General features: G+C 38.5%; 2 protein-coding genes across 2 annotated transcripts; both read left to right on the top strand.

Moving 5' to 3' along the window:
- Window positions 1-1,437: 1,437 nt before the first annotated feature.
- Window positions 1,438-14,754, top strand: LOC149025466 (Ribosomal protein L1p/L10e family). Its single transcript, XM_089145687.1, has 10 exons — window positions 1,438-2,413; window positions 4,442-4,519; window positions 5,844-5,885; window positions 5,975-6,080; window positions 6,402-6,466; window positions 6,557-6,601; window positions 6,689-6,796; window positions 6,954-7,041; window positions 8,784-8,830; window positions 14,000-14,754. Exons 1-10 carry the CDS (start codon window positions 1,616-1,618, stop codon window positions 14,075-14,077), a joined length of 1,455 nt encoding a protein of 484 aa, XP_089001813.1. The 5' UTR covers window positions 1,438-1,615; the 3' UTR covers window positions 14,078-14,754.
- A 3,280-nt stretch (window positions 14,755-18,034) lies between these two features.
- On the top strand, window positions 18,035-23,803 carry LOC149025465 (Protein kinase superfamily protein). The gene is made up of 6 exons (XM_089145686.1): window positions 18,035-18,491; window positions 18,578-18,819; window positions 18,917-19,052; window positions 21,234-21,495; window positions 21,970-22,102; window positions 22,901-23,803. Exons 1-6 carry the CDS (start codon window positions 18,332-18,334, stop codon window positions 23,171-23,173), a joined length of 1,206 nt encoding a protein of 401 aa, XP_089001812.1. The 5' UTR covers window positions 18,035-18,331; the 3' UTR covers window positions 23,174-23,803.
- The last annotated feature ends 1,966 nt before the right edge of the window (window positions 23,804-25,769 follow it).

Below are 25,769 nucleotides of genomic sequence, written 5' to 3'. Positions count from 1 at the left end.
GTTACTTTCTCTTTTGTATTGTCTATTAATTTATATAGAGTTTACCTTTTAATCTTGATCGTCAACTCAATCAATGAGTCTTATCTACGACTGTATGATCCAAGGATTTAACTTCCCTAATTATTGTTATTCCACATTCCTTCTTGAACATGGTTGCCTATCCCTATTTTAGCAAAATCATATCTCTTACTATATCAATTGGGTATTTCATAACACTTAAGTTTCTCCATGCTCAAGTTGCCTTTGGGTTAACTATTCACTCCAATCTAGATCGGGATGAACCAACCGACCATAGTTCAACCCCTTTGGCTTATTATTATTATTTCTACTCGTCAAGTTGATTCATAGAATGTTTGGACATCCTCAAATAGTATGAGGTATTACATAATAAGAGAGGTTATGTTAAACTTCATCTAGTAAGATATTACCAAAAGAAAGTAAAACAACAAAATTACCTAGTAAGGTGATATGGTTAATGAACTCAAAAAATCCATCAAACATTTTGTCTTAACCATAGTTTATACGAATGGACTGCATTAGTAGAGTGAGATGTTTATAAATAGTCATCTAAGGGAATATGGGATTGGGGTATTACATAATATATCATCAAACAAAATCACGACTTTTTTCATGCAACTTTTATTTTGATTTTCTTCATATTGATCTTACCAATCCACAACTCTCTTTTTTCACGATTTTTTTACGCAAACTTTATCTTTTCTTTTTGGGAAATTTTTAGCACCACCCTTAACCCCAAAAATTAATGCCACACCTTGAGTTATTCAATTTATCAATTACATCTTCTTGTGTAAGATAAAAATATATTAAAGACATCCCTTGCCATTAGAAAAGTAGAGTTAAGTGTTGATGTTGAATTTGCAAAATGACAAGAATAATTTTGAATGAAAAAACTTTTGTTTGACTGATTTCCTTAATCTCATACCATTTGTAACTATTTCCTTTTCTCATTATAAATTATATTAAAGTTTATAAGGCATGCAGCATGAATATTGTTTATAAACTTAAGATGTAGACAGATAATTAAAAACTAACTGAGACTAACATTGTTGGTAAATGAATAATTCAGGGGTAGCAAGAAAAACTTTTCCCTACTTTTTTTTTTTTTTTTTTTGGGGGGGTAATGGTTTTAAATCATTTTACCGGCCTCTTAATTCATTTAAAATGTACCACACCTTAGTGGAGCTCGCAAAGGCCTTGAAAAGCCCAAGACGAGCCCATCGCAAAGGCCTTGAAAAGCCCAAGACTAGCCCATCGCAAAGGCCTGGGCCAGGGAATAAAGACTGTGGCCTGTGGGCTATTAATCCAAATAAATACTTTGTATAATTCTGAGTGGGATCCACAGGTCACGGCAGATGTCGGACCGAGTATTTATATTCCCATCTGACGGGAAGATTTGTGGAGTCTCCGCGAAAGGATTCAGCGTGATACGGACCTTTTAAAGCGTCTGATGGTATGTATCTCTGCGATTGCATAAAACCCTTTTTGTTTCTCAAATGCTGAGTCGGGAATCGGACTCGAAGGCAGAGAGAGGGCCCAATTCCAAGCACCGAGTTGTTAAAACCCCAGCAACGCTGGTTGTGTGAGCTCTGTAACCATGGCGGCCTTAGAACTTGTTCTGTCTCAGGCTCGCCGTCATTGCAGCAGATATGGTTCTACTCGAATCCATCTTCTTCATTCCTCTTCCTCATCTCTGCAACCTCCTCGCAATGCTGGATTGGGAATCTCTGGATCCACTACTCTGCTAGATAAGCCATCAATCCTATACGGTGCCGATTGTTCTACTAATAGCTCATTTCTGCGGTTCGGTAGGTCATTTTGTACTTCTTCCACTTCTTCTTCTGACACGAAGTCAGAGGCTCGAACGGATGATACTGTTGAAAGGCCTTCGCAAACTGCACCTATAAAGCCAGTGTCTTATCCTGTAAAACCTAAGAATTCATCTTCCGTTGATGAAGATCTTTCAGTGCTGCCTCAAGGATCGTTACCTCGAAGACCAAGAATTAATGAAAGAGATCGTTTACAATCAGAGAACGATTCCCAGCCGGCGACGGCTGCACAACCTCGTGCGTGGACGCGGGAGGACTTTAGATACGTGAAGGATGTTCCGTCAATATCACCGGTATCGTATCCGGCAAAAGTCGCACCTCTTCCGGAAGACAGAGTTTCTGTTTCAGCAGAAGAAGCGCCTATGGAAGAGTTAGAGAAGAAAGAAGATACACAGGAAGATATGCAGATGGAACAAGAGAGGAGGAGGATAGAATCTGATCTTCGGATACGGCGTGTTCTGAGAGGAGCCGAAGAAGAAAAGCTTCCGTTTCCGACCTTAATCAAAGTCGAGAAGAAGAAGCAGAAGGTTGTTCTCGATCTGCAGGAAGCCATTAGAGAAGTGAAGGTACGAATTAGCTTCTCTCGTTCTTTTGCTTCGTGACGATTTAGGAGCTGCAGGTTGACCAACTTGAAATTTTGTCGGCTCACAATTTTATCTGCCGAAGTCCTTTGAAATGCTTCGGTCGAACATGCTGCCTTAGCTGAAGTTCATATCACTGATAATTTTCTACTCCTAAATCTTTGTACATTGTTGTGCCCTTGGTTCCAAATCACGGTTTTGAAATTCTCCTGAAGTAATTAGTTTGATCTGATGTTTCTGACTCGCTGATTAGTACACAGCCTTAGTAAACTCTACGATAATCATAGTCATACTCCTTTCCACCCAGTCCACGATTATTGACTCCTGTGCTTGAAGCAAAATGTTAATTTCATGCCTGGCAATGCTAATCAATCCACATGGCTAAGTTGTAATGGAAAAAATTGAAACAGGTGGTACGTTTTTTTTTGGACAGATCTAACTTATTCCCTACCTCCGGTTATGGATTAATATCCTCTATTCTGCAAATTTTGATGCCTTACTGCATCAACTGGAGAAGTTAGGTCTAACTTAGCATTAAATTGATTGTGCATAAAGGATGAAATTTCTTAATTGTGGTACCCAAAAACTATATCATATTCATTTTGGGGAAGATTCAGGTTTAGATACTCCACTTCATTGCAATAAAGAAATAGGTTGATTCAATTATTCAGGTATTTGTTCATAAACATAGTGATCCATTGCAAAACACACACACGCACAATATTTGACCAAAAGAAATTCTAGATTTTTATCTAATCCTCAGTTTGTAATTTAATAACGATGAAAATCAACACTACTACAGTTCTTGCAAAAACAAAATTTATTGTTTTGGAATTTGGATGATTGGTTGAGTAATATAGCTTATGCGAGATGTATTGAGTGTATCAAGTAATACAGGAATAGTGTAACTGGATATTTTAAGATGCGTAAAACGTTGCTTCTACTGTTAGTCTTTATTTTCTGCCAGTTTCTAATCTTATTCATGTGCTATTTCTATCCTCCTTAGTCAGTCAATAAATCTATTCTATGTTTCTATTTTGAGTTTGACTTGATATGTCTCTATGTTTATTATATCTGGACTCACTATTTCAGCTACTTTCTAATTCTGTCCCTTGTTTCTGATTTGATTTCCAGTTTCTATTTTCTATCTTCTAAAATCCAGTTCCTAATCCCTGTAATCCTGTATTAAATGAAGCTTTTTAGCCCTTGACTCAGAGGTGATTAGAATACCCATTAGTGGGTGCCTTGGTCGCCTTGTTGGTGTTGCCTTATCTTGAATCCCCTCAACACTTTGTGTTGCCTAGACACTGTAAGAACAACGGTGGAAATTGAGCTAAGTACAATATTGTGTGTAGAATTCAAAGAAATGTAATTATTATTTTTCCCTCTTCTCCAAGTCTCCTTGCAGGTTCTGTCACATAATTAAAAGTTGGAATGTGGAATATTATATGGAAACATAGAATGATGTTTAACAACATATCAGCTTTCTTACATGCTGCTGTTCTGAATAGCAAATAATAATTACATGGTTCAACCATTTGAGCTCCTAGGAAACATAGGAATGTGTCCTAAGGTGAACAAGGTTATTTTCTTTAGTTAAAATTGCAGGGTTGCTAGTTCTTAATGATGTGTCATTGGGACATACTGACATGTAACTATTTGGTGTTTCATTGATCACCTTGATATTACGTATCTGTAGCCCTTTATTGCACAGCATATGGGTATTACATGTGTAACATGTGTGATTGATTGTTTCATGGCATTCATGTGGGACATTCTTATTAGTTCTTTACAATACATGAAAGAGCCTTACAATTAGTAGTATGTTTTATGTTCAGTTTGAAGACCATATTGGATCTCTGAATTTAACAACCATGCCTTTATTTCAGAATGTCCTTGGCCATTGTTTTCGCTCCATTCTTGAAGTGTAACTATCTTCTTATTTTGTTATTTATAATTTTTTGCAACCCAGTATTCATTGGTTTCCCTGGGTCATTTCTAGTTATTCTCCAGGCTAATGCCAAGCGTGGTTTTGTTGAAACTGTCGAAGCACATGTGAAGTTGGGAGTTGATCCACGTCGTGGTGACCAGGTATTGTTTGCTGTTCTATGCCTTATGATTTAACTTAACAACATTTTTTCAGTTGTTTCTACTTTAATTTGCTGATGAAAACTATGATAAAATCAATTGGAGTTCTAGAAACTGCTGAGATTTGAGATTAATCCTTACTCACACTTAAGATTATATGCATCATTAAAAAAGCCATAAGGCTTTGCGATATAGTCTCAAAGAATGAGGGTCAGTCTTCCAGGATCAATCAATGAAATCAGCGGGCAAATTAGGATTTCTCAAACCCTGCGGTCGAGGTTTTAGGGGCTGTCTAGGGCTTTTGGGATTTGAGACAAGGGTAACTAGTGTTTGGTTATGGTGTGGAGGCTTAGGATCAGTGAAACTTAAACCTAAACCTGAAGTTTTGGCTTTCAAATTCAAATCTCAGAAGATAGGGCATCTACTAAAGAAAACCCAAAATCAGCTGGTTGCAGAAGCCAATTCAATAAAGTCATTATAAACTGTGGGAGATGACCATCATGGTCTGAAAAAATTATGCTTCTCTGATCTCCCCTGCCAGAATCCTTAAAGAATATCCCACAAGTAGCTGGATTTAGGATACCCATCCTCATTTTCTAATTTCTAGAATGAATACTCTGTCACCTAGTAAGGGCCTTGCCATGGGTTCCACAAATACCCAAAATACATCCGATGTCCAAATGTAGCCTCCTACTTTCAGAAACAAATGTACTGATATCCAAGTCAAAAGATTTGTCTATGGGGATTGAAAACCAAATGTATAATCTGAATATATTCTCTTTCTCCTCAAATTAAGGTTTGGCTTTTGTAAACTCAATGTCAGAGGGCAACTCAGTTGGCCCCAAAACCTAATTAGGGTAAAATTTTATCGTTGAAATCGAAAGTAGACTCAAGTGGGAAGCATAGAAATACAGTGAAATTATGAAACATACCATCACAAGGATCTGGGGACCAATATATGAACTCGTATGGAATCATGTCTCAGTCAGCCATAAAAAATTGATGTTGCCAAGATCTCAGCAAGTTCTCATACTATGCCTCAAACCACATTTAGCTCCTTGTTTCCAAGTGCTGTCCTGAAAACTGTAAATTATCCAATCCAAGTCCAAAGATTTACCCAAGGAAACAAGACAGGGCACTGCAGTGTATGTGAGATGGAACCAAAAACTGTGTTTTATTTCCACCATTTTTGTGTTAATTTATATGAAACTATTTTCGTTGTAAGGTTTTTAAACCATTGGTTCTAGAATATTCATTGTTTTGAACTTTCAATTGATTTGATAATTAAGTTTCATTTACACTTTGATTGTATTTTACTTGGCCATAGATGGTGCGTGGTGCTGCAAGTTTGCCTCATGGTACTGGAAAGGTGACCTTCAATTTATGCTTGGTCTCTATGATGTCATCGAAGCAAGATATGTACATCCTTAGTCATTAAAAGTAAATTTATTGCTTCAGGTTGTCCGAGTAGCTGTGTTTGCTGAAGGAGCAGCTGCAGATGAAGCTAGAGCTGCAGGGGCTGATATAGTTGGAGCAGATGAGCTTATAGAGGAAATAAAAAATAGTAATTTGCTTACTTCAATAAATGAAGTATCTGATCTCTGATAAATAACCCACTGAAAATTCTAAAGGAAAACCCTCCCCTTGCATTTTTATATTATGACTTGACCTTAATATTTGTACATTACTATTTTCATTTTTATATATATGATATCGTATTAGTAGGATTTAGAATGGGAATTTAGTCCATATGGATAGAAGACAAAATTTACCACTTTTAGCCCATTACCAACTCTTACTTTATCATGTTATGTCACTGTAAAATACTTTCTCTAATTTGAATTACATATTAACTGTTAAAACTTCTTCACTTGGATTCTTGAAGGTGGTGGCAAGCTCAATTTTGACAAGTGTATTGCAACACCCCTTTTCATGCCCCGTCTTGGAAAGGTAATGGAAATTTTATACTACTTGTATTGCATATAACCAAATCAAATTGGTGCTTCTCTTTAAATAAAGATTTTGATCTTTCTGTGACAGGTAGCAAGAATTCTAGGACCGCGTGGTTTGATGCCAAACCCTAAAGTGAGTTGTCCACTTGATGATACTAAATGGGTGTTAACATATGATATTGACTGCAATGCCCCTAATTATTTTCTTCCTGCTACATAGCTAGGTTCAGTGACCAATGATGTTACTGGGGCAGTGCAACAGGCGAAGCAAGGTCGTATCGATTTCAAAATTGACAAAACTGCCATTGTGCATGTGGGCCTTGGAAAGGTATATGATCGCTAAGACACCATCTTTAATTTCATTGTTGAATTTAAATATATTACCATGTGGGTGCATATACTTTGTGATTAGTACACATGATTTGATTAATCATGGATCTATTCATCTGCAATGAAAAAGATGAATAAATTTATAACTATTGCAGGTAAACTTTTCAGAGGATTATATACGTGAGAATGTTGGTGCATTTGTGAATGCGCTTCTGCTTGCAAAGCCTGTGGGTTTAAAGAAGAGTGAGTAGTGCACATCTTACCCCCTCCCTCTTTCTTTCCCCCTTGGTTGGCAAATGGACTATGATGGGTTCATTGTAGAATTTGAGAACATACCCTGTCGTAAACATGCAAAATGTGCATATTAATACAGGAAATTTTATACACTTATTACTCACCAACCCAAAATAATCGGTGATGCTAACCAGGGATCAAATTTCGGTGCTGATGCTGGTTTGGATTAGCTGAAAAACCATGATTGGTCAAAGCCCGATAATTGTCCAAGTGAATTTAAAACCTTGATTTTTGAGCCCAGAGTTTGTTTTTGGCTCTGATTCTTTTTGGGCTTCCTATTTCTGATATTTTAAATTCATTCGTTTCACTTAAAGAACTCTAAATAATACTTTATGGTTGTGACCCAAGTTTGATAGTGTCCATTGTGGTTGGACATGGTTTCAGATAAGGTTTGACTGGGACATACCTAAGCAATATTGAATGCTTTCCAACAAATCCATGATTGCTTAGTATGATTTATATTTAGTTATGTTCTACTCAAGCCTAATTTGGTGTGTGCCAAATGCCAGTGCTTTTTGAAGTTGCTTTTTTGAGATAAAAACAAATGCATTTTTTACTGCTATGCTGGTTTTGATAATGCTTTTCTAATTAAGATTTATGGAATTCTTGACAAATCCCCAGTGTTCAAAATTTGAAGATTGCACCTACTGTCAAAATTTTGTTTTTGGTGAAATGAGAGATTGATTTTTTTATCCTTATAGAAAATTTTTATTGGATTCAAATAAGGGGTATTTGCTTATTTATGAAAGAAAATCTTGAGTGACATTTATTTTATGATATTTGGCACAAACAAGTGTGTCCTGATTTCCTTCCAAGTTTCCTCAACCTTCTGACTGGGATGAGTGACTACATACGAGATGATCTGGTTGAAAGTGTGAAGTTTCCAAAATATGGTTGGAATGGGGTTGAAAGTTCATTCAGAAACAGATTGAAAATAAACTCGACCCACATCTCGTCTTGATAGACACTGAAACCAATACAACTCAATTGAAACTCAATTCCAACTAAGTTCTTCTTCCATAATGCAAGGAGAAGGACAAAAGGCTTTTTGTGTTTGGAATTAATATGCTGTCAAGAATAATCTTGATTGACCTTCCAATATCTCATGGGTATGGCTTCCTATGTGAGCTTTCCGGGAGGCTAGTTCCTTTTTTGGGTTGAATTTGTATAGCTTCTTGTTACAATGTTGTTCAAAATGCACCATTGTTTCTTGCCTAGAGTTTATACCATTTTATTTGTAAGGTGACCCCAACCGAGAGGGAAAATTTTCAGAAAAAAGATATGCAGATTGAGCTAGCTTGAAATTATTGTTTCAGTCATGTTGATGGCTGTTGTTTTCTTTTGGTATCACCTCCAGCTCTAATGGTGAGTCATGTAAAAGTTTACTGGGGTTTTTCCTTTGCATCAGAAACGAAACGTTATTGACCAAAAAAAAAATCTTTGTTTTTTCTTCTGGCACTAGGTTATTCTGTTATGATTTTTTTTCTATTTACTTTAGAGGGAAGATTCTTTGCCCAGGTATCAATTTAAATTTAAAATGACAAATAAGTCACGAAATATTTTAGTTCTAACCAACATTTTTTTTTTATATCAAACATAGGTTGTTTTGAGAATTTGCACTTCGACTAGTAAGGACATATTTCTGGATCTTTTTAGTATTTGATGCTATCATTTATTTATCTGTTTTGCAGCTTCCAAATATGCTGGATATGTAAATTCCTTCACCCTGTGCAGTACGGTAAGATTGTTAGCCTGTACTGAGTCACCTTGTTGATATGGTTGCATGTCAATTCTTGCATGTGTTAATTTATAAAATGGGATTTATTGTATAATAATATCAGAAAATACATAGAAGAAAAGAAAATTTAAATTTGGTCTAAGTATATTTTGTTCTCTAGACCTTGTTTTGTGTAGAGCATTGTTGAACAATCATAGGAACCTAAATTTTACAGTAGCTAGATATTATAATAACAACAACAACAACAACAACAACAATAAGCCTTTTCCCAACTAAATGGGGTCCTACATGGATCTTCCCTCCAACTCTCAGCCATCTAATACAAGCCTAAGCTATACATATCCTTTCTCACCACTTCTCCTAGTTACTTGTCTACCCCTAGCTCTTATTCCTTCTTGGTTATTCCCTTCTCCGGCTTTTGGTCTCCGTTGTGCTCCCCTCGACTTTCTAGCTTATCCTTTGGGGCTCCCGCACTCTTTATCGTTTCTTTCTTTCCTCCTGTTTTCCCTCTCCTCTTGTTCTTTTCCTGTTTTCGTTGTTCTTTTCCCTCCGTCTCTTGTGGCGGTCTTTTTTCCTTTGCTTTTGTCGTCTCCGTCCCTCTCCCTTCTCCCCTTTTTTTCTTTGGCCTCTCTTCTTCCCTCTTTTCTTTGTTCCTGTCCTCTCCTCTCTCTTTTCGTCGTTCCTTCTCTCCGTCTCTGTTCTGTTTCTTTGTCTCTGTTTCCTTTTGTTCCGTACTCTCCTGTTCTTTTGGTTTTCCCCTTGGGTTTCTCCCTTCTCCGCTCCCGGGCCTCTCTTGTTCTTTGGTTTTCTCCTTCCCTGTTGGCTTGTTGCCCTTGTTGCCCTTTTCGTTCCTTCTTTGTCCCCCTGTTCTCCTGTCCCGCCTCTCTTCCTTCTTTCTCTTTTCTTGCCTTCTTTTCTCTGTCTTGCTTCGCTCTGGCTCTTTGCTTTTTCTGGTCTTCCTTGTCTTTCCTCTTTTCTTCCTTTCCATGTCTCCTTTGTTGCCTCCGTTGTGTCTTCCCGCTCCCTTGTTCTCGTTCGTGTTGTGTCTCCCGGGTTTCTTTTCTCTCCCTTTTCTCTTGGCTCTCTTTTGCCTCTTGTTTTCCTTTGATATCTCCTTTATTTTTGTAAATTGGAACCACAACACTTCTCCTCCAATCTCGCATTTTCCCCGTGCTCATAATCTTATTAAACAACTTGTCAACCAAACTAGTCCTGGGTTCCTGCTCTTCCTACTTCATTGGGATTTCATCGACCTTGTGTTTTGCCGTTTCATCCTCCTTAAAGCTTCTTTTACTTCGGACATCGAAATTCTCGTATATAAGTTCGGACACCTCCTTGGTGAGTGTTCTCCGGACATGTGCTTGAAGAATGCTCATTTAGTAACTAGAGAAATGGTTTCCCATCTTTTCTTTTCCTCCTCCAAACTATACTTCCTCCCTTTTTGGGTGCCATAATGGTAGTAGCTCCAAGAGTTGCAAGTAATGCAGCCCAGAGCCAAACTAAGTAGTCAATTAGGTAAACTATTCTAAAACTGCTGCTGCTTGCAGCAGACGAGGAGACTAGTAGCTGAGGATTGTAGGATCAATTTAGGGCTAGGGTTAGAATTAATGATGCCATGATAGGTGATGGGAGGAGTAAGGTTGGATAACAAGACTAGAGCTTTGGGTGAATAAAAACATTGTTATAAGGGGACTGGATCTGGGTTTTAGAAAACAAATAGTTGAAAATACTCCAATTGGTGTCTGAGGGTGAACTGAGCAGGTTACGGGATTTTGTGCATAATGGTTTGATGGAGAAAAAATGGAGAACGATGGTTGGTTACGTGATTGGAAACTTATATAAGGCTTCCATGTAATAAACAGGAACTAGAAAGTGCAGGATAAGCAGAATATATGTAATGCCTAGGGAATAGGAATCCGCCTATATGGAGACCGGCTGCACAACAATTTATTGATTTAAGATTTACCTTTAAATGGCTGCCTGCTATGACAATAAATAGTTGCTAAAAAACAGTAGGCAAACTCCTACTTATGACTTAGGTGTGTCAAGGCAATCCTAATTGTAGCCCACTGAAAGTCAAAGAACAACGGGACCATAAACCAAACTTAGCCTGAGGACCATACATCCACTTACCATTAATTAAGTCCAGCTGCTGTAGGTTACCATAGTTACCAAGATGTCACCTACGTGTCCAAGTGTCTTGAGTTGATTTTGACCCTCTCCCACGCTTTGGTCCCTTTGCCGTGTTGAGGACTGTGGCTGCTATAACTTGGGTGGTCCATAACTAGTAACCTACCCGAGCAAATGCTATTTAATCCTAAATAACCACATACTCTAAACCTAACCAGTACCCTGTATGTGTTCCTCTAGCCAAATTAGCATTTTTTTCAACTTGTACAAAGTCTGCTGTGGTTTTGTTCTTCTTATCCATCCATCAGTTATCAGTAGGACCTTCCATTTTCTGACTGCTTGGTGCTAATTGCCACTGAACCCAATAAAGATTGTATTCTTGGTTAATTCTTCTTCTTCTTCTTCAATCTTTTTTTGGGTTTGTGGAGTGGAGGGGGAGGGGTGTTTGTTTGTGTTCAGTGACAGAGCATACAGGTCGATACTATCAGTAGCAAGGCGCAGCCACCCCAAACAACAAATAAAAGTGGAACCCCAAATGTTCTGCGGATGTTCTCTACTAAATGCTTAACAGCTAAAACTCCAGCTAGGTTTCACTACCTCTTGCTCGGTCACAAGTTCATGCATGTCTGGTAATTTCAGGCAAAAATGGAACTAATGGGATGTCATGGTCTATTCTGATGCCAAACCCATCTTCTTTTTTCCCCTCTCTCGCTCTCTCCCCCCCCCCCCCCTTCAGTTAACAGGATATTGCATATGGTGTCAACTTATTTTAATAATGGAGAGGCTACCAGCCCACCATTAAAGAGGTCATCATGATGGTGCCAGAATAAACATAAACATGGCCTCTCTCCCTTAGTCATGATCAGGCAGATAATGAGGTGGTGAAACTTGACGATAAGGAGATTCCTTAGAGTGATTGTTTTAGGTACCTAGGTTCAATCATAAATAAAAGAGGTGACATAGAAGATAATGTTTCCCAAAGAATTAAAATAGAGTGGATGAAGTGAAGAGGTGCATCTGAGGTCTTGTGTGATCGATGTATTCCATTAAAGCTTAAAGGAAAATTCTATAGGACCGTCATTCAATAAGCTATGATGTACGGTGCAAAGTGTTGAGCGGTTAAAAAGAACCATATAGATAAACTAAGTGTAGCAGAACTGAGGAGGCTAAGATGGATGAGTGACAAACTAGGAAGGATAAGATAAGGAATGATCATATTAGAGTCGGTCTGGGAGTTGCTCCCATAAGTGATAAGTTTCGAGAAAGTCGTTTAAAGTGGCACGACCAAGTTCAACGGAGACCTATAAATGCCACTGTATGGAGAGGTTATATAATTTAGCTTGAAAGAACTAGAAGAGCTAGGCAGACCTAAGATAGCCTTAAGAGAAATGGTGAGAAATGATATGCATAGCTTAGGCCTTGTATTTAATATGGCTTCAAACAAAATTGATTGGAAGGCAAGAATCCATGTAGCTAAGCTTACTGTAGTTGTTGTTGTATGGTCATCTTGTACTTGGGTTTGTTAACTTGGAGCCAAGCTTTAGTCCCTTGCTCAATCAAGATTTGTCCTTCTGTTTTGGTCCACAAAATTAGCTCTGGGAATGCCTATGGCCTTGAAAATGTTTTGTGTTTCTTTTTAAAGTAAGGGAAAAAATAATTTAAAAAAAAAAAACTTATTTAAAAATATTCTGGATGGGATGACCAAGAAGTATGTCAACAGGCACACCTGGTTGTGCCATATGGAAGGACTATATCGCAATTTTGACTGTTGGACATTCAGGGTGAAATTCAGTCTTACAGATTATGGTATTATGTTGACATGCACCATCTAACTAGTTCAATTGATTCTGATATGTTGGCATGCACCATCTAACTAGTTCAATTGATTCTAGATCCTTTTATTTTGTTGCACAGCCAAGCAGGGAACCATTAGTCTATGTTTTCCCAAGATTTAGGCCTCATGCCCTCATTTGACTTGGCACATGGTAGTAGTACTTCATGGACTTACTCGCCTGGGAAACTGCTTCTGTTTGTTAATGCTAGAGTTGTAAAGACCATATGAAGTAGCTATAACTGTGGCCTTAACTGAAAAAACCCGGCGTTGGGCTCATGGCATTATAAACATCATCAATTTCTCATGTTTATGTTAACCATTTACCATCTTGTAGTGGGCTTAGAGTTCTGATGGGCCACCAATTTTGATGCATGGCCTAGTTGTGGAACACCAAGATTATTTATTTATTGGGAATTGGTAGCTTTATATTTTGGGGGTGGGGATTATTATATATTCCATAGGGAGAGTCGAACCTGTGAAACCCTACATGGCAGTAGTACTTCATGGATTTACCAACTGAGAAACCCTTGGATGGTGAAACGCCCTAGATTTTGAACATTAGAATCTTCAAAAGTTTGCGGTACAAAGTGTGAATGACTTCGGTCATTTTCTTTGCTGGCAACTTTTTTCAGTTGACTATACCATTATATATATAATTTGGATAACCCATTTTTGTTGCTGGGCCCGTCCTTGTTATGCCATGTGGGATAATGATGTGATAATTCCATGCTAGGCAGATAGTATATGGTCTAGATTCTAGATTAGCCATTTGTTGAATGTCAAAAGCCTAATTTAATCCAATACCCTTTCTGTCTTGGCATGCCCCTTTGCATTTATTCAGTTGATGCGTAACTTTGCAATATTCTGTCTTTTATTCTCAAGTTCTATTTGGTCATTTGACAAATGCTGTTTGGTGTAGAAATTTATGTATAAACTAGGATCTTTATGGTCTACGTTTCCACAATTTTGGGACCTGTATGATTTACAACATGGCAGATAATTGGCCTTTCATTTGAAAAATCCCACCCCTACTACCCCTTTATTTCCGATTAATGCTTCCTAGCTTTTCTTGCATGCGCATGCAGGTCTCCTGTTCTGCTTCTTGTGTCTGTGTCGTTATTTTTTCTTTAGTATGTAGATGTCTGTCTATTCAACTTGTAGTTCAGGTATCTTGAATGGCTGGTAACGGTGATCTTGACGTGCAGATGGGCCCTGGTTTCCCAGTTTCTATACAATCATTGTCATTGGCGGCTGACCATTTCACCAGATCACAGGTGAAATGATGTGGTCTTGAGTGTGCATGGGAACTAATTTCAAGCCAGGATCCTTAATGTAGAATTATTCTATCAAATCTGTTTCTTTTTGGGTTATAAACCATAGTTTTCACCTCAATTTTGTCCCCTCTCAATAAATTGTATACTAGCATTCAGATTATAGATGAGTCTGTTTATGTGCTGCTTTGTGTAATCATGATGCTTGGCATGACTGGATATGTTGTCAACACTCATTATTACGAATCGTCCAAAACTGATTCAGTCAAGTGATGGAATGACATTCTGCAAGAAGGGGACAATCAAGATAACAGGCCGTAAAATCTTCAGTTTGCAGCAGAGCAGGCAATGTTGTCCTTGTCCACCACAAGAAATTGAATGATTTGAACTTCTGTCAAGTCTGGTCCTACTACAGCAAGATGCAACTAACTGTTATCCGTTCTAGAAGAAACAGAATTGCTATTAAGCTGCTATTAAAGTATTCATTACCAGGCCTCCATCAAGTAGAGCAACAAAACCCTTTCATTTTTTAAAAATGGATCCGGGACTAATCAAAAACCAAATTTCAAAATGGTGGTGTTAATTGTAGCAAATCTGCCTTCAGAAATGATTAATGGATATTGTTGTGCCTTGCGATACCATTATTCCCGTTGTAAGGAAAACTGGTTCGGCTTGATGGAAATCATGGATTGTTAGAAAAAGAATGAAGAATTGCACTCTTAGATATTTTCTGTTTCTGTTTGCCCTCATCATTCCTGATTCAAATCAAGATCTGAATTTGGCGGAATCAGCCAGAAAGTCTAGAAAATGGAAATGGAATCCCAAAACGAGAGAATCTGTAATTGGTCAGTTCTTCTCTCCGCACCGTATTTGGAGTTAGTTTGCTATGCTGTGCATTAAATGCACAGCACCTATTGTCTACAATCGAGATGCATCAGGATAGGAATACTGTTTTTGCCAAGTGGGCCATTTTACTATCAAAAATGGCAACAAAGTATCTAGCATGGTTAAAGTTAGTTGTGTCTCACATTTATTCTACAAAGTGCTCGCTCCCCAGTGAATTTCTTTTGAAAATTTAGATCTGCTCCAAATCTATTCTCGGGAAGTGGATCAACATGAACAAACTACCGTCCTTATCAACATGCATTAGATTCCATTTCATACATTCTTCTCTCGCGAGTTGCGATTTTACCAGGAGAATAGGGGCTGCAGGACATTTAGATTTTAGCCCTTCTTTAGCATAAACTCTGCAATTACTTCAAACTTCTTCTGGAAGCACACAAGTCCGGCTGCAATCGAGTGAGTGTAAGGAGCCAAATCCAAAGTAGACTTTCAGAATTCATATATCGATGGGCTCTAACTTCTAAATATTCTAATCGTGTTCCTACGTAGATAAGTATTTTAAAAAATACTGTAAACTTAAACCATACCTATAGAGATGAGAATTTAGAAGAACTCGACCCAATCAGTGCATCCGTTAGACCAAATTGCACGTCATGGGAGTTTTTGAGTTCATAAATTGGTGTTAGTAGTAGTAGACTAGTGAAAGGTGAAGAAGCGACCCCAGTTCATTTCACTAATTTCTTCTGATGTGTCGCTTTCTAACTCCACACGACCATTTCTCCATACAACAAGGCAAGCCAGCCGCCATGGCCTTATGGGGAACTATTTTTTTCAAGTTGAAGCATGACTGGTTCAACCCAACTTGCAAGCAATACGGTTACTGACCCTAGTTTTGGAACTCTCTCGCCTATTGTTTGCGGATGATATATATATATATATTTTTTTTATCGAACAGAAAAATATGATGAATTAATTATAAGGATTGCACTTGAATGGTGGAAAATGTTATTGAAATTACTGTTACATTCTAAACTCAAATCTTTCTTTTGGCATCACTTGAATGCAAGGCTACCAGTTAGTTATATTTGCATAATTTCAATAAACGGAGATGCACAATTTTTGTGAACAGTGTGGAGCTAAGACATAGACTCTTTGACATGTTTTTATCTCTTATAAATAGACCAAAAGAATTTGGGCGATGAAACCCCTTGGGTTGAGAATGGAACACCTAGCCCAAGAAACCATTTTGCATTTCTTAATGGCTTCTTAGTTGATTTCTAGCAAGACAAGCACAAAAGCTAGTGGTTTTTCTGTATGCTTGTAATCACATGTTATTTTATATGAGTTGAAAGAAATAATATAACTATGCCTAAATTTAAACCCAATCTTATTAAAAGAATAAAAAATATCAACATGTGACTCATAGAGCTAAACATAACACTTGTCATTGATTTACCAAAATAACCACTTCTCACAATTTAAAAAATACATATTACCATACTTCCCTATCTACATATTTTATTCACTATTTTACCTTATTGTGTATAGGGATATATAATGAATTTCTAAAATTAGTAGGTTAGAGAATGGGGCTTATGGATGATGGCAAATTCATTTATTCTAACGCATGAAGTTTGGAAAAAAGTAGTTAAATTGGATGCATTGTTGTGGGCAAATAAATGAGGTTTACAATACTCTAAATCAGAAACAACTCAAATTCAACAAGTTTGGTTTAATGATGAAAAGGTTGTCTTTTTATTACATAGCCCACCAAACTACCAAAGAAGTAATGGCTTATCAATTTAATTCCGGTTTTGGTAGACATCAAGTCTTCACTGCTTGATGCTCATTTTGTAACTTTTAGTCCCCAACACTTCTAGAAATTTCATTAATATGAATATTATCGCTATTATTACCAACACTATTAGTATTAGTAGACTACTTCTAACCATGGTTCGACATGTCAGTCCGTGTCGCCATGTCGGACCATGGTGACACGACGATTCGGGCGACATGTTGCCAGATGTCGGCCGACTTTTGGCAGGGGTACGATGAAAAATCGAACCCCTGTTTCAAAGGGTATTTCAAGTCATTTTGACATAAAATTTGATGTGTAGCCTAATTTGATGGCAATAAACACATTGGGAGTGTTATTTTGACCTAAAACATCACCTAATCTAAAGTTTATAACTAGCACATGTCTGGCTATATGCGGGCAAAACTGAAAGTTTGGAAAATTCATATAAACTAATGTAAATATATAAACAGAAAACAAATACACAACTAATAAATAGATGTACTAAAGTTTACAATTCATCATACAATTATGTTGAGTATGGCTCATGCTTCACATATTGTTGTCGATGGACACAAAGTCCCGCTCCCCTGAGAGCGGGTGGGCGTCCGGGGAGGCCACCTCGGCAGGGGTGGCAGCGCCCCCTGAGTCTGTAGAGGTCCTATATCACTTTGGCAAAAATCGAATGAAAAATCGGCGAAAAACGAAACACTGTTATATATGCGAATGTAGCGATAGATCACCGACTTTTCGGCGATATATTGTAAAAATCGTGTCGCTGGGGGGAGTCGTGTCGCCCCCCAGCAACACGACGATATATCGCCGACACAGTGTACCATGCTTCTAATTAAGGGTGTCAATCAGTACGGTACCAACATTGAATACATAGAACCAAAACCGTACCATACCGTTTCGGTATTTGCAAAAACGGTCCAGTACGGTTTTGGTATAAAATCGGTATGAAAAAATGGTTTCTAGCGCGGTTCAGTATGGTTTCATTATACAATCGTAATCAAATTAGTAAACATTAAGTGGAGACTGCCACTAGACCGTACTATGCATGAATATTTTTTACATCATGGGTTAAAATATCAGTTTGAGCATTACTAGGTCTGTTGGTAAAATCTAAAATTGGATTCAAAAGTTAAAAAAAAATGGAGGAAATAAAGGAATTCGAATCATCACCCCGTCAGTGGAGTTCTCACGGCTTTACTATCATAAATTCAATGGGACCTATTGGTAAAAATAATTATACCTTTTGAAAGGCCTTGAATAGGCATTGGGAAGTTAACTTGTTTGTCTTTTTCTCTTTCTCATGTTACTCTCTGGTTTTTCATTGCCCTCTCCATGGATCGAATCCCAATTTACGGAAAGCAAGCTTTGCGTGGTGTTCTACTTCACCCCTCATTAGTTTACTTCGGTTTAGTCAAAGAAGACTCCAGGAACCGAGAAGTGAGAGAAGAGGGGGAGTGTGAAGCGAGAAACTGAGAACTGTGTCGCGAAGCCCTCCCTGACTGATATCTCTACTTTTTTTTCCCCTTTCCGGGCTTTCCCTTAGAAATGGCACTAGCTTTGTGTTCTTTAACCGGCTTTTGAAGGGTTACTTACTTTGCTCTGAGATTCAAAAGATGGAAGCGGAGGACTACAGGAAGAAAGAGAGACTTGGGCTCTTGGTCATTGTTGCCCTCGCAGCTTTATCTGTGGTCTCATTGTTGTTTGCGTTCAGTTACTACTGCTACATACGAAATAAAGTCTCCAAACGCTTAAAGTTGAAGTCCCAGTTGAGTAGTGAGTATCTTCTTTCTTCTCCGTCTAGTGTTGTTCCATTTTCCCAATCTTTTCCCTTTGTTGATTCGCCCACCCCTGTTTTTTAGGAGACACTGATGAGGGGAAAAGAGCTGGTCGAGCTGAGGTGCAGGTTGCGACTGAGAATGGCCTTCAAGTTTTTACTTTCAAGCAGCTTCATTCGGCGACTTGTGGTTTCAGTAAGTCAAATATCATTGGTCATGGAGGGTTTGGGTCTGTTTACAGAGGTGTGCTTTCAGACGGTAGGAAGGTCGCGGTTAAGTTGATGGATCAAGCTGGAAAACAGGGAGAAGAGGAGTTCAAAATGGAGGTTCGATTAATGGTCTTCCAAAATCATATATTTTTTTTCTTCATATTTTTGTTTCTTTCTCTCTTGGGTTTTGTCTGATTAGCTTCAGAAACGATAGGTGGAGTTGCTGGGTCGTCTTCGTTCTCCGTATTTGTTGGGTTTGCTTGGATATGGTTCCGATAGTAACCATAAGTTGCTAGTTTATGAGTTTATGTCCAATGGAGGTCTGCAGGAGCACCTGTATCCCACCTGTGGTAAGTGGTTTCTTTACACTGGTTCTGTTTTCATTGTCCTTGAGCTGTTCCCTGCTTTGTTTCTAGAGATTCCAGGTGAAATTTTTACGACTCTTCCCAGAACATTTTCGAAGTAGGGAATTCTGAGTGCTAGCTCTCTAGTTTCCTCCTCCAGTGCTCTCTAGTTTACTTGAATGGATTCAAGTAATTATGATATTAATTTATCACAATATTCTCCTCTTTTGAAAGAAATCTTGTGAAGATTTGTTGATGGGTTTGAGTTTTTACACATATTCATTTAAATTAAACACTTAAAAATCCGACTTGTCTGAGTAGGGGATCCAGATTACCCCATAAATGAATCAATTAATGTACTTCTGTTTATCAATAAAATAAGTAAATCAAAATAACAAGTTGAAGGATATAATCTCTTTCTGGTCCATTGGTACAGTTTCTTGTTAACACTTAACAACACGAAGGCAACAAGACCAACTATTGAATTTTCTAATATCAGAATCTAAAATAGGAATTAAATTTGGAAACAAAACTAAGAAATCAACAAACAAATTAGAGGTACAAATTGAATGAGGAACTTTGCACATTCTGTTGAAATAATGACTACATGCATGTCATTGGGATGATTAGATAGTTATCAAGTAGCTTCCTAACAGTTAACTATTGATACTTGGTCGTTTATAGTTTGTGGAGAAAGAACTCTGCGTTTCATAGCAATGTCAATCTCTTTTCTTAAAGGGGGTGGGGTGGGGAGAGGTTGAGAGGGGAAAGGAAAACAAAGAAGACAGAATATGCTTGATGTAAGTGCCCATGTCTGCTAGAGAAGATGTCACAAAGCTTGCAACAATGGCATCTTCAAGCAACTTTATTTAACTTCACAGTGACTTCTAGATGCTAATGTACTATCACATAAAGATAGTAAATGTTGATTGGAGAGGACTATTAAAAAAAAAAGAGCGAAAAAGAACGGGCGAACCTGGTGCAGAATGCTTCTGCACAAGCAGAGTCTTGGGGAGGGGCAATTTTCCTACGCAGCCTTATCCCAAATTTTTTTGCTAAGATGCTGTTTCAATACCTTGACCTTAGGCTAAAACTATGGCCTGCCAACCATTGCCCCGAGGCCCCTTGACAGGACTATTTAGTGCTTGCAGATTGAAGATTAATGACATGGAAAGGTACTACATTTAGATGGTTGTAGTTAGTTGTATGTGTTTGGGCTGGCCCAAATTTTGGAAGCTCAAATGTGTGATATTTGTGGTCAATCTCTTTAAAAAGTTTATTCCTTTGTGAGAGAGTGGCCCGACATTGTTATAGTAGGTGTTTTATTGATAGTCTATTGTTTGGAAAAATCCCAAATCAACCTAATTCTAGGACTTTGATGGTCACTTAATACTAGTGGGTTCTCCATACATGACAGCTTAAGTTTTCAGGCAGTGCAAAGTTGCTATGTGAAGATGGCTTCACTTTATCCTGGTCATGTACATATATAACTGATGTCTGAGCTTGTTCTCCTCGAGTAATTTTGGCTTGAAGTTATTTTTAAGTCAATGATTGGCTTCTTCTGGTCTAAGGTTAAATTTTTGACACATTGTAGGCTGTAGTTACCTGAATCTTACCACTTTTTTGTCAAGTTACATTCTCAAGATGTCATCAATGTATGAGCATCATTTTATCTATCAGTATCAAACATGGGGAAAGTTTTTCTTTGTTACTCAACCAAGCTAGGTAAGAGGAGTCACTTTGTGGGTAGCCTATTTTTGAGTCATTTGGAGCATTGAAGTGCTGTTCCAGACATCCAAATATCAACTCATAAGGTGAAACATGCAATGTAAGTAAAAATTGGGCATTGTACTGGCCAGTTGGTGGGGTTGTTTTGGACAATTAAAACTCATGAGTAGGAGGCAGCAATGATGTGCAACATGTTGTACCTTTTGTGAGCATAGTTGTCATGAGCATCTAGACAAACCAAGGGGCCTAGGGGCCACGGCAACAAAGTGAAAAAAAAAAGCACCTGGACTTGTGGTGACACCTTGACAACTGTAATTGTGAGTGCCAGCCAATCAAGCTAGTGACTGTGTGGCCACCATTGAAGCTTGTTTTGGTGTATCACTCATACAACTGGATTTCTTGATACTTCTGTGTGATCTATCGTTTGCTGAACTACTGTCTTCTTGTTGAACTTTACAGGTTCCAGCAGTGCTGGTGTAAAAAAGTTGGACTGGGACACCCGGTTGAGAATTGGTCTGGAGGCTGCAAAAGGGCTGGAATACCTGCATGAACATGTGAGCCCACCTGTGATCCACAGAGATTTTAAGAGCAGCAACATCCTCTTAGACAAGAACTTCCATGCCAAAGTTTCCGATTTTGGCTTGGCCAAGCTTGGATCCGAAAAGGCTGGTGGGCATGTTTCAACCCGGGTATTGGGCACACAGGGATATGTGGCCCCTGAGTAAGAATCTGAAGATATTTTCTCATTATTTTCCTTCTGTCCTCGTGTATTTAGGCATGCATGTGCATGAGTACACACTAATTTCCGAGGATCCACTAATATCCCCATGTATGTGTGTAAAAGGAGTGGGGAAAATTCTCTTCCCTGCTGTTGGAAAAGAATGTTCCCAAATTCAGATATAGGTAGGCAATACCCACCAATTTTTATGGCAAAATGCATGCTATGGAAGGGTCCCACTATTTCAAGCTTGTCTATATTAGCTAAACAAATTACTGAAAAAAGAGGACTGCACAGTACTAGACTACTATTGCGAAATTGTATATCCAACCTGTTTTCGTTTAAATAAATTTTTGCGTATGATGTAGCATTACAATATGTGTTGGATACTGTTATATGACTTCCTATTAACATCAGGCCAAAACACTGCTTCATGCTTTCATGTTTTGTCTGAAATTTTGCATTTTTTTCCTCTAGGTATGCATTGACTGGGCATCTGACAACAAAATCCGATGTTTATAGTTATGGGGTAGTGCTCTTGGAATTGCTCACAGGCAGAGTGCCTGTAGATATGACAAGGGCTCCTGGGGAAGGTGTGCTTGTAACTTGGGTATGCACTTATCTCTCATTTCTCAGTAGGCTTGTTGAGGAGGAAAATGGAGTGGGAGAAATAAAAAATAAAAAATAGAATGAGAACAGGAAGATAGAAGAGAGCCTAATCTGCTTATACACTTAATAAATTTTTACAGAATTTCTACAATTATGTTGCACCAGTTGTCCATTCTTTCTCCCTATTCCTCCCTCCACTACTATTTCTTTTGCAGCATCAATTTTCTGGAACTAAATAGCTCGTAGAGCAGTCTGAGACCTAACAACTTGCTTTTTGTTTCATTGTAAGATGGCTAGTCACCAGTAAGAGATAAGGTATTCAATAGGAACTGCTTGCAGAGAAATCCTTCTTTTGGGTTTTTCTATGTGCTGAGCTGGTTAGTGAAGTTCCCAAGATCTTTGATAATCAGCAAGATCGGATTGTTAGACATCCATGATCAAAGCTTCTTAACAGTTCCCCCCCCCCCCCCCCCCCAAAAAAAAAAAAAAATTAAATAAATAAATAAAAAATGAAGAGGTGGGATCACCTCCCCCCTGAGGGTACTGTGTAACAATACCCCCCACCATTTCTGCCACACTATCAGATGGAGGTCTCACTCATCAAAACCGATAAGGTGGGACTCCTCTCCTAAATGTCTGGTGGAGAAAGTAGACCCACAAGGGGAGCAAAACCAGACTCCCCCCACTCACACACAAAGCCTTCTTTTCCTTGGGCTCTGCATTTCTCTTTCCTCTGTTGTTGTTGTTGCTGCTGTGTATTCTCATTGTATTATGTGTTTCTGCTTGTTTGTGTGTGAAGGCTCTACCCCGGCTTACCGATAGAGAGAAGGTTGAGCAGATTATGGACCCGGGCCTTGAAGGTGATTACTCAATGAAAGAGGTCATTCAAGTTGCTGCCATTGCTGCCATGTGTGTGCAGCCTGAAGCGGATTATCGGCCTCTAATGGCTGATGTAGTCCAGTCATTGGTTCCCCTGGTGAAGCATCATAAACCAACTGCAAAAGTTGGCAGTTCCAGTTTCCATGCAATGAAATCTCCGACCATAGGTGAATTAGGTAAAGCCAGTGCATGAGAACCCAACCTAGTAATGCTCAGGATTCTTCTCGCATATATAAAGACTTTATATTGTAGGTCTTTCGTCAAAGATTTCAAACTTGTCTCCAAGGTTTTAGAAATTGCTTTTGATCTATTTAGAGGTTTCTAACCAACTAATTCTCGTGTCAATCACTCAGCAATTTTCATCATTAATGTTGGCTGTACCTAAGGCCATCACTACGTGGTCTTGGAGATGAGAAGAGAAAAAAAATCTCAACTACTGAGTAACTTTTCAAAGAAGATAACTTCCTCATTCGGAAATTCCTCTGTTTTCCTCAGAGTTTCTGCTGATCTTTTAGTTGTGTAACGTCTGCCCAATTTAGACACGTCTCTGGTATCGTATAATCTTTTGTTTCCTCATGTGAGTTGTGAACTATTATTGCTTAAGTTTATAGAAGTCGAAGCAAAGATGTGACTTGAGCTTTCTCATTCACCATTATAGGGTTTATGTATTATAAGATATCTTCTGAATGCCCATTCCCATTCCCATGCTCCTTGAATGGGAAACTAACTCTAGCGTGTGATTAGTAACAACTGTGAAAGCTTACCTAAACCTGAGTCCCAATGAGCTAATACAGGCCAGGTCAATCAAGAAAATGAACCATCAAACTAACAACTAAGATTACACCAAAAAACAAAATACAAACAAGAAAAAAACGAAGGAACCCTATTAATGTGAAACAAATAAGAAAACACGTTTAGATTCTGGATTTTCGAATCCAGAGACGAATTCAATCCCGTTGCAATCACCTACAAGACTTCATTTCGTAAATACCAGTTAATCGGATGACCGAGATGAACTCTAACCCTAACCCCAAGATGAATTCTGAACACTAATTGATAGGATGGAAAGTTTTCATGGCTTCTCTTCTAATCAACGAATTCGTTTCAAGAAATAAATTCACAAGATAATCCAGAATTAAATTGCCACCATCTACGTATACTACAAGTACGAGTATATTTGTACGGTTGTACCTGACGTGAAATCAGGGTTTCCAGTCAACACGTGTTGTGTCTGACTCTGGCGATACACCAATACACGACTTCAAGTCTTCAACAACTGTAGCGAGTTTGTCTTTCTGTAAATGGAGCTTCAAAAGGTCCAAACGGCAAATTCCATGGCTCTACATGCACGAGTCACAATCGCCACAACGTTCATCCACTCCACTGGCTTCAACAGTAAATTGCAGAGTTGCAGTCTCTGGACGGTCAAAGCAGAGGATGCGTGAGACACTGAGACGAGAAGAGAGAGAGAGAGAGAGATGAACCTCGATTCCTGGACCCAAAAGTTGGATCGTACGCTGGGCCAGGACCTCTGCTTGGACCCCAAAATGAATCACAGGTCTAAACCTGAACTCTGGAATAGTTCAGGTTCTGGATCAAATAAATGCAACAAAGATAAAAATGAAAAAAACAACCAGATCAATCTCAAAAGGTAGTTGGTCCAACTTTGACTGTGGGAGAAGGAGACTGTAGTTATGATTTTTTGTGAATTAGGTAAATGGCCAAAGTGCAGTTGCAGTTAACTACTGCTGCACAGAGGCATGCTGCGGAGCTTCGTACGTTCTTTCAGGTCCCTCTTGTCCTTCTGTGCGTATGACTAAGTAAACTAATTGCCAAATCTCCTGGGGAATCCTATGGTAAGTGGAGAAGATGCATTCAAGTTCAATTTCCAATTCTTTTTGTTGAATGATCTTAGCATTAATTCAAAATAAAACAAGATTGAGAATGAAATATGAATTTTGCAAAAACAAAAACAAAATCTTAGCTCTCAACTTGCCGGCGAAACCAAGATTTAACATGTACGGGACCAAAAGCCTAGACACATTTGAAAGAATCAAGGAAAATGTTGGCAATGGAGGGCCATGCCCCTTGACTTGAGTCCGAATCAGCGACCCTGATGTTTGTGCTCCTCGCCTGACCACAAATATCAATGGGACCCACGGTGAAAAATACTTTTTGGAAGAAAATAATTTTTTTTCCCAGTGGGATTCACTGTGATCGGGGCTCGGGAGCTCCCCGAGTAGACCTCGAAATGGATAACGAAATCCGCCTCCAATTCGCATTCGTTCGTTTAAGGTTCCGTCCGAAATTTTCTTACCGGAAAATATCCGTTCCGTCCGCTCACCGGATTCGATTCGGATATTCTTCGGATCGATAACGGGATAATTTTTTCCGGATGAGTAGTATTACTTTTTCTTTAAAATAGATGGTTCGGATTCGATCCCGTCGGATTGAATTTATAATAAAAATGTAAAAAGTGACAATTATCATCATAATCGGATATTTTTCGGTCGGATTATTTCGGTTCCGTGTTTGTCGGTGCCTTCCTATTTTTGCCGGTTCGGATTCGCTAGGTGATCCGGGTTCCCGGTCCGTTGAGCCTACCGGGAGATGATCCGAATTCCCCTTGACCTGGGGTGGTTCCGCCCATGCTCTTACACTTACATTTTGCTCTCTCTTTTTTTTCTATTTAGTGGATGAAATTGTCATATATATTTTTAGGCCATTTAGGGTGTTGAAGAGGTGATTTTTTTCACTAAAAAGTGTTTATCAATTAAGCAACTCTTTAA

Source organism: Hakea prostrata, chromosome 2 (genome assembly GCF_041222555.1).
Source record: "Hakea prostrata isolate BN-2017 chromosome 2, UWA_Hpros_2, whole genome shotgun sequence".
NCBI lineage: Eukaryota > Viridiplantae > Streptophyta > Magnoliopsida > Proteales > Proteaceae > Hakea > Hakea prostrata.
This window is presented reverse-complemented; position numbering and strand designations above follow the sequence as displayed.

Bases quoted from the DNA above. Each gene is read 5' to 3' on its own strand.
- LOC149025466 (XM_089145687.1), top strand. From the start codon at position 1,616: ATGGCGGCCTTAGAACTTGTTCTGTCTCAGGCTCGCCGTCATTGCAGC. The intron at 7,042-8,783 runs GTGAGTAGTGCA...TCTGTTTTGCAG, and splicing joins GCCTGTGGGTTTAAAGAAGA to CTTCCAAATATGCTGGATAT. The intron at 8,831-13,999 runs GTAAGATTGTTA...CTTGACGTGCAG, and splicing joins CCTTCACCCTGTGCAGTACG to ATGGGCCCTGGTTTCCCAGT.
- LOC149025465 (XM_089145686.1), top strand. From the start codon at position 18,332: ATGGAAGCGGAGGACTACAGGAAGAAAGAGAGACTTGGGCTCTTGGTC. The intron at 18,820-18,916 runs GTTCGATTAATG...CAGAAACGATAG, and splicing joins AAGAGGAGTTCAAAATGGAG to GTGGAGTTGCTGGGTCGTCT. The intron at 22,103-22,900 runs GTATGCACTTAT...TTGTGTGTGAAG, and splicing joins AAGGTGTGCTTGTAACTTGG to GCTCTACCCCGGCTTACCGA.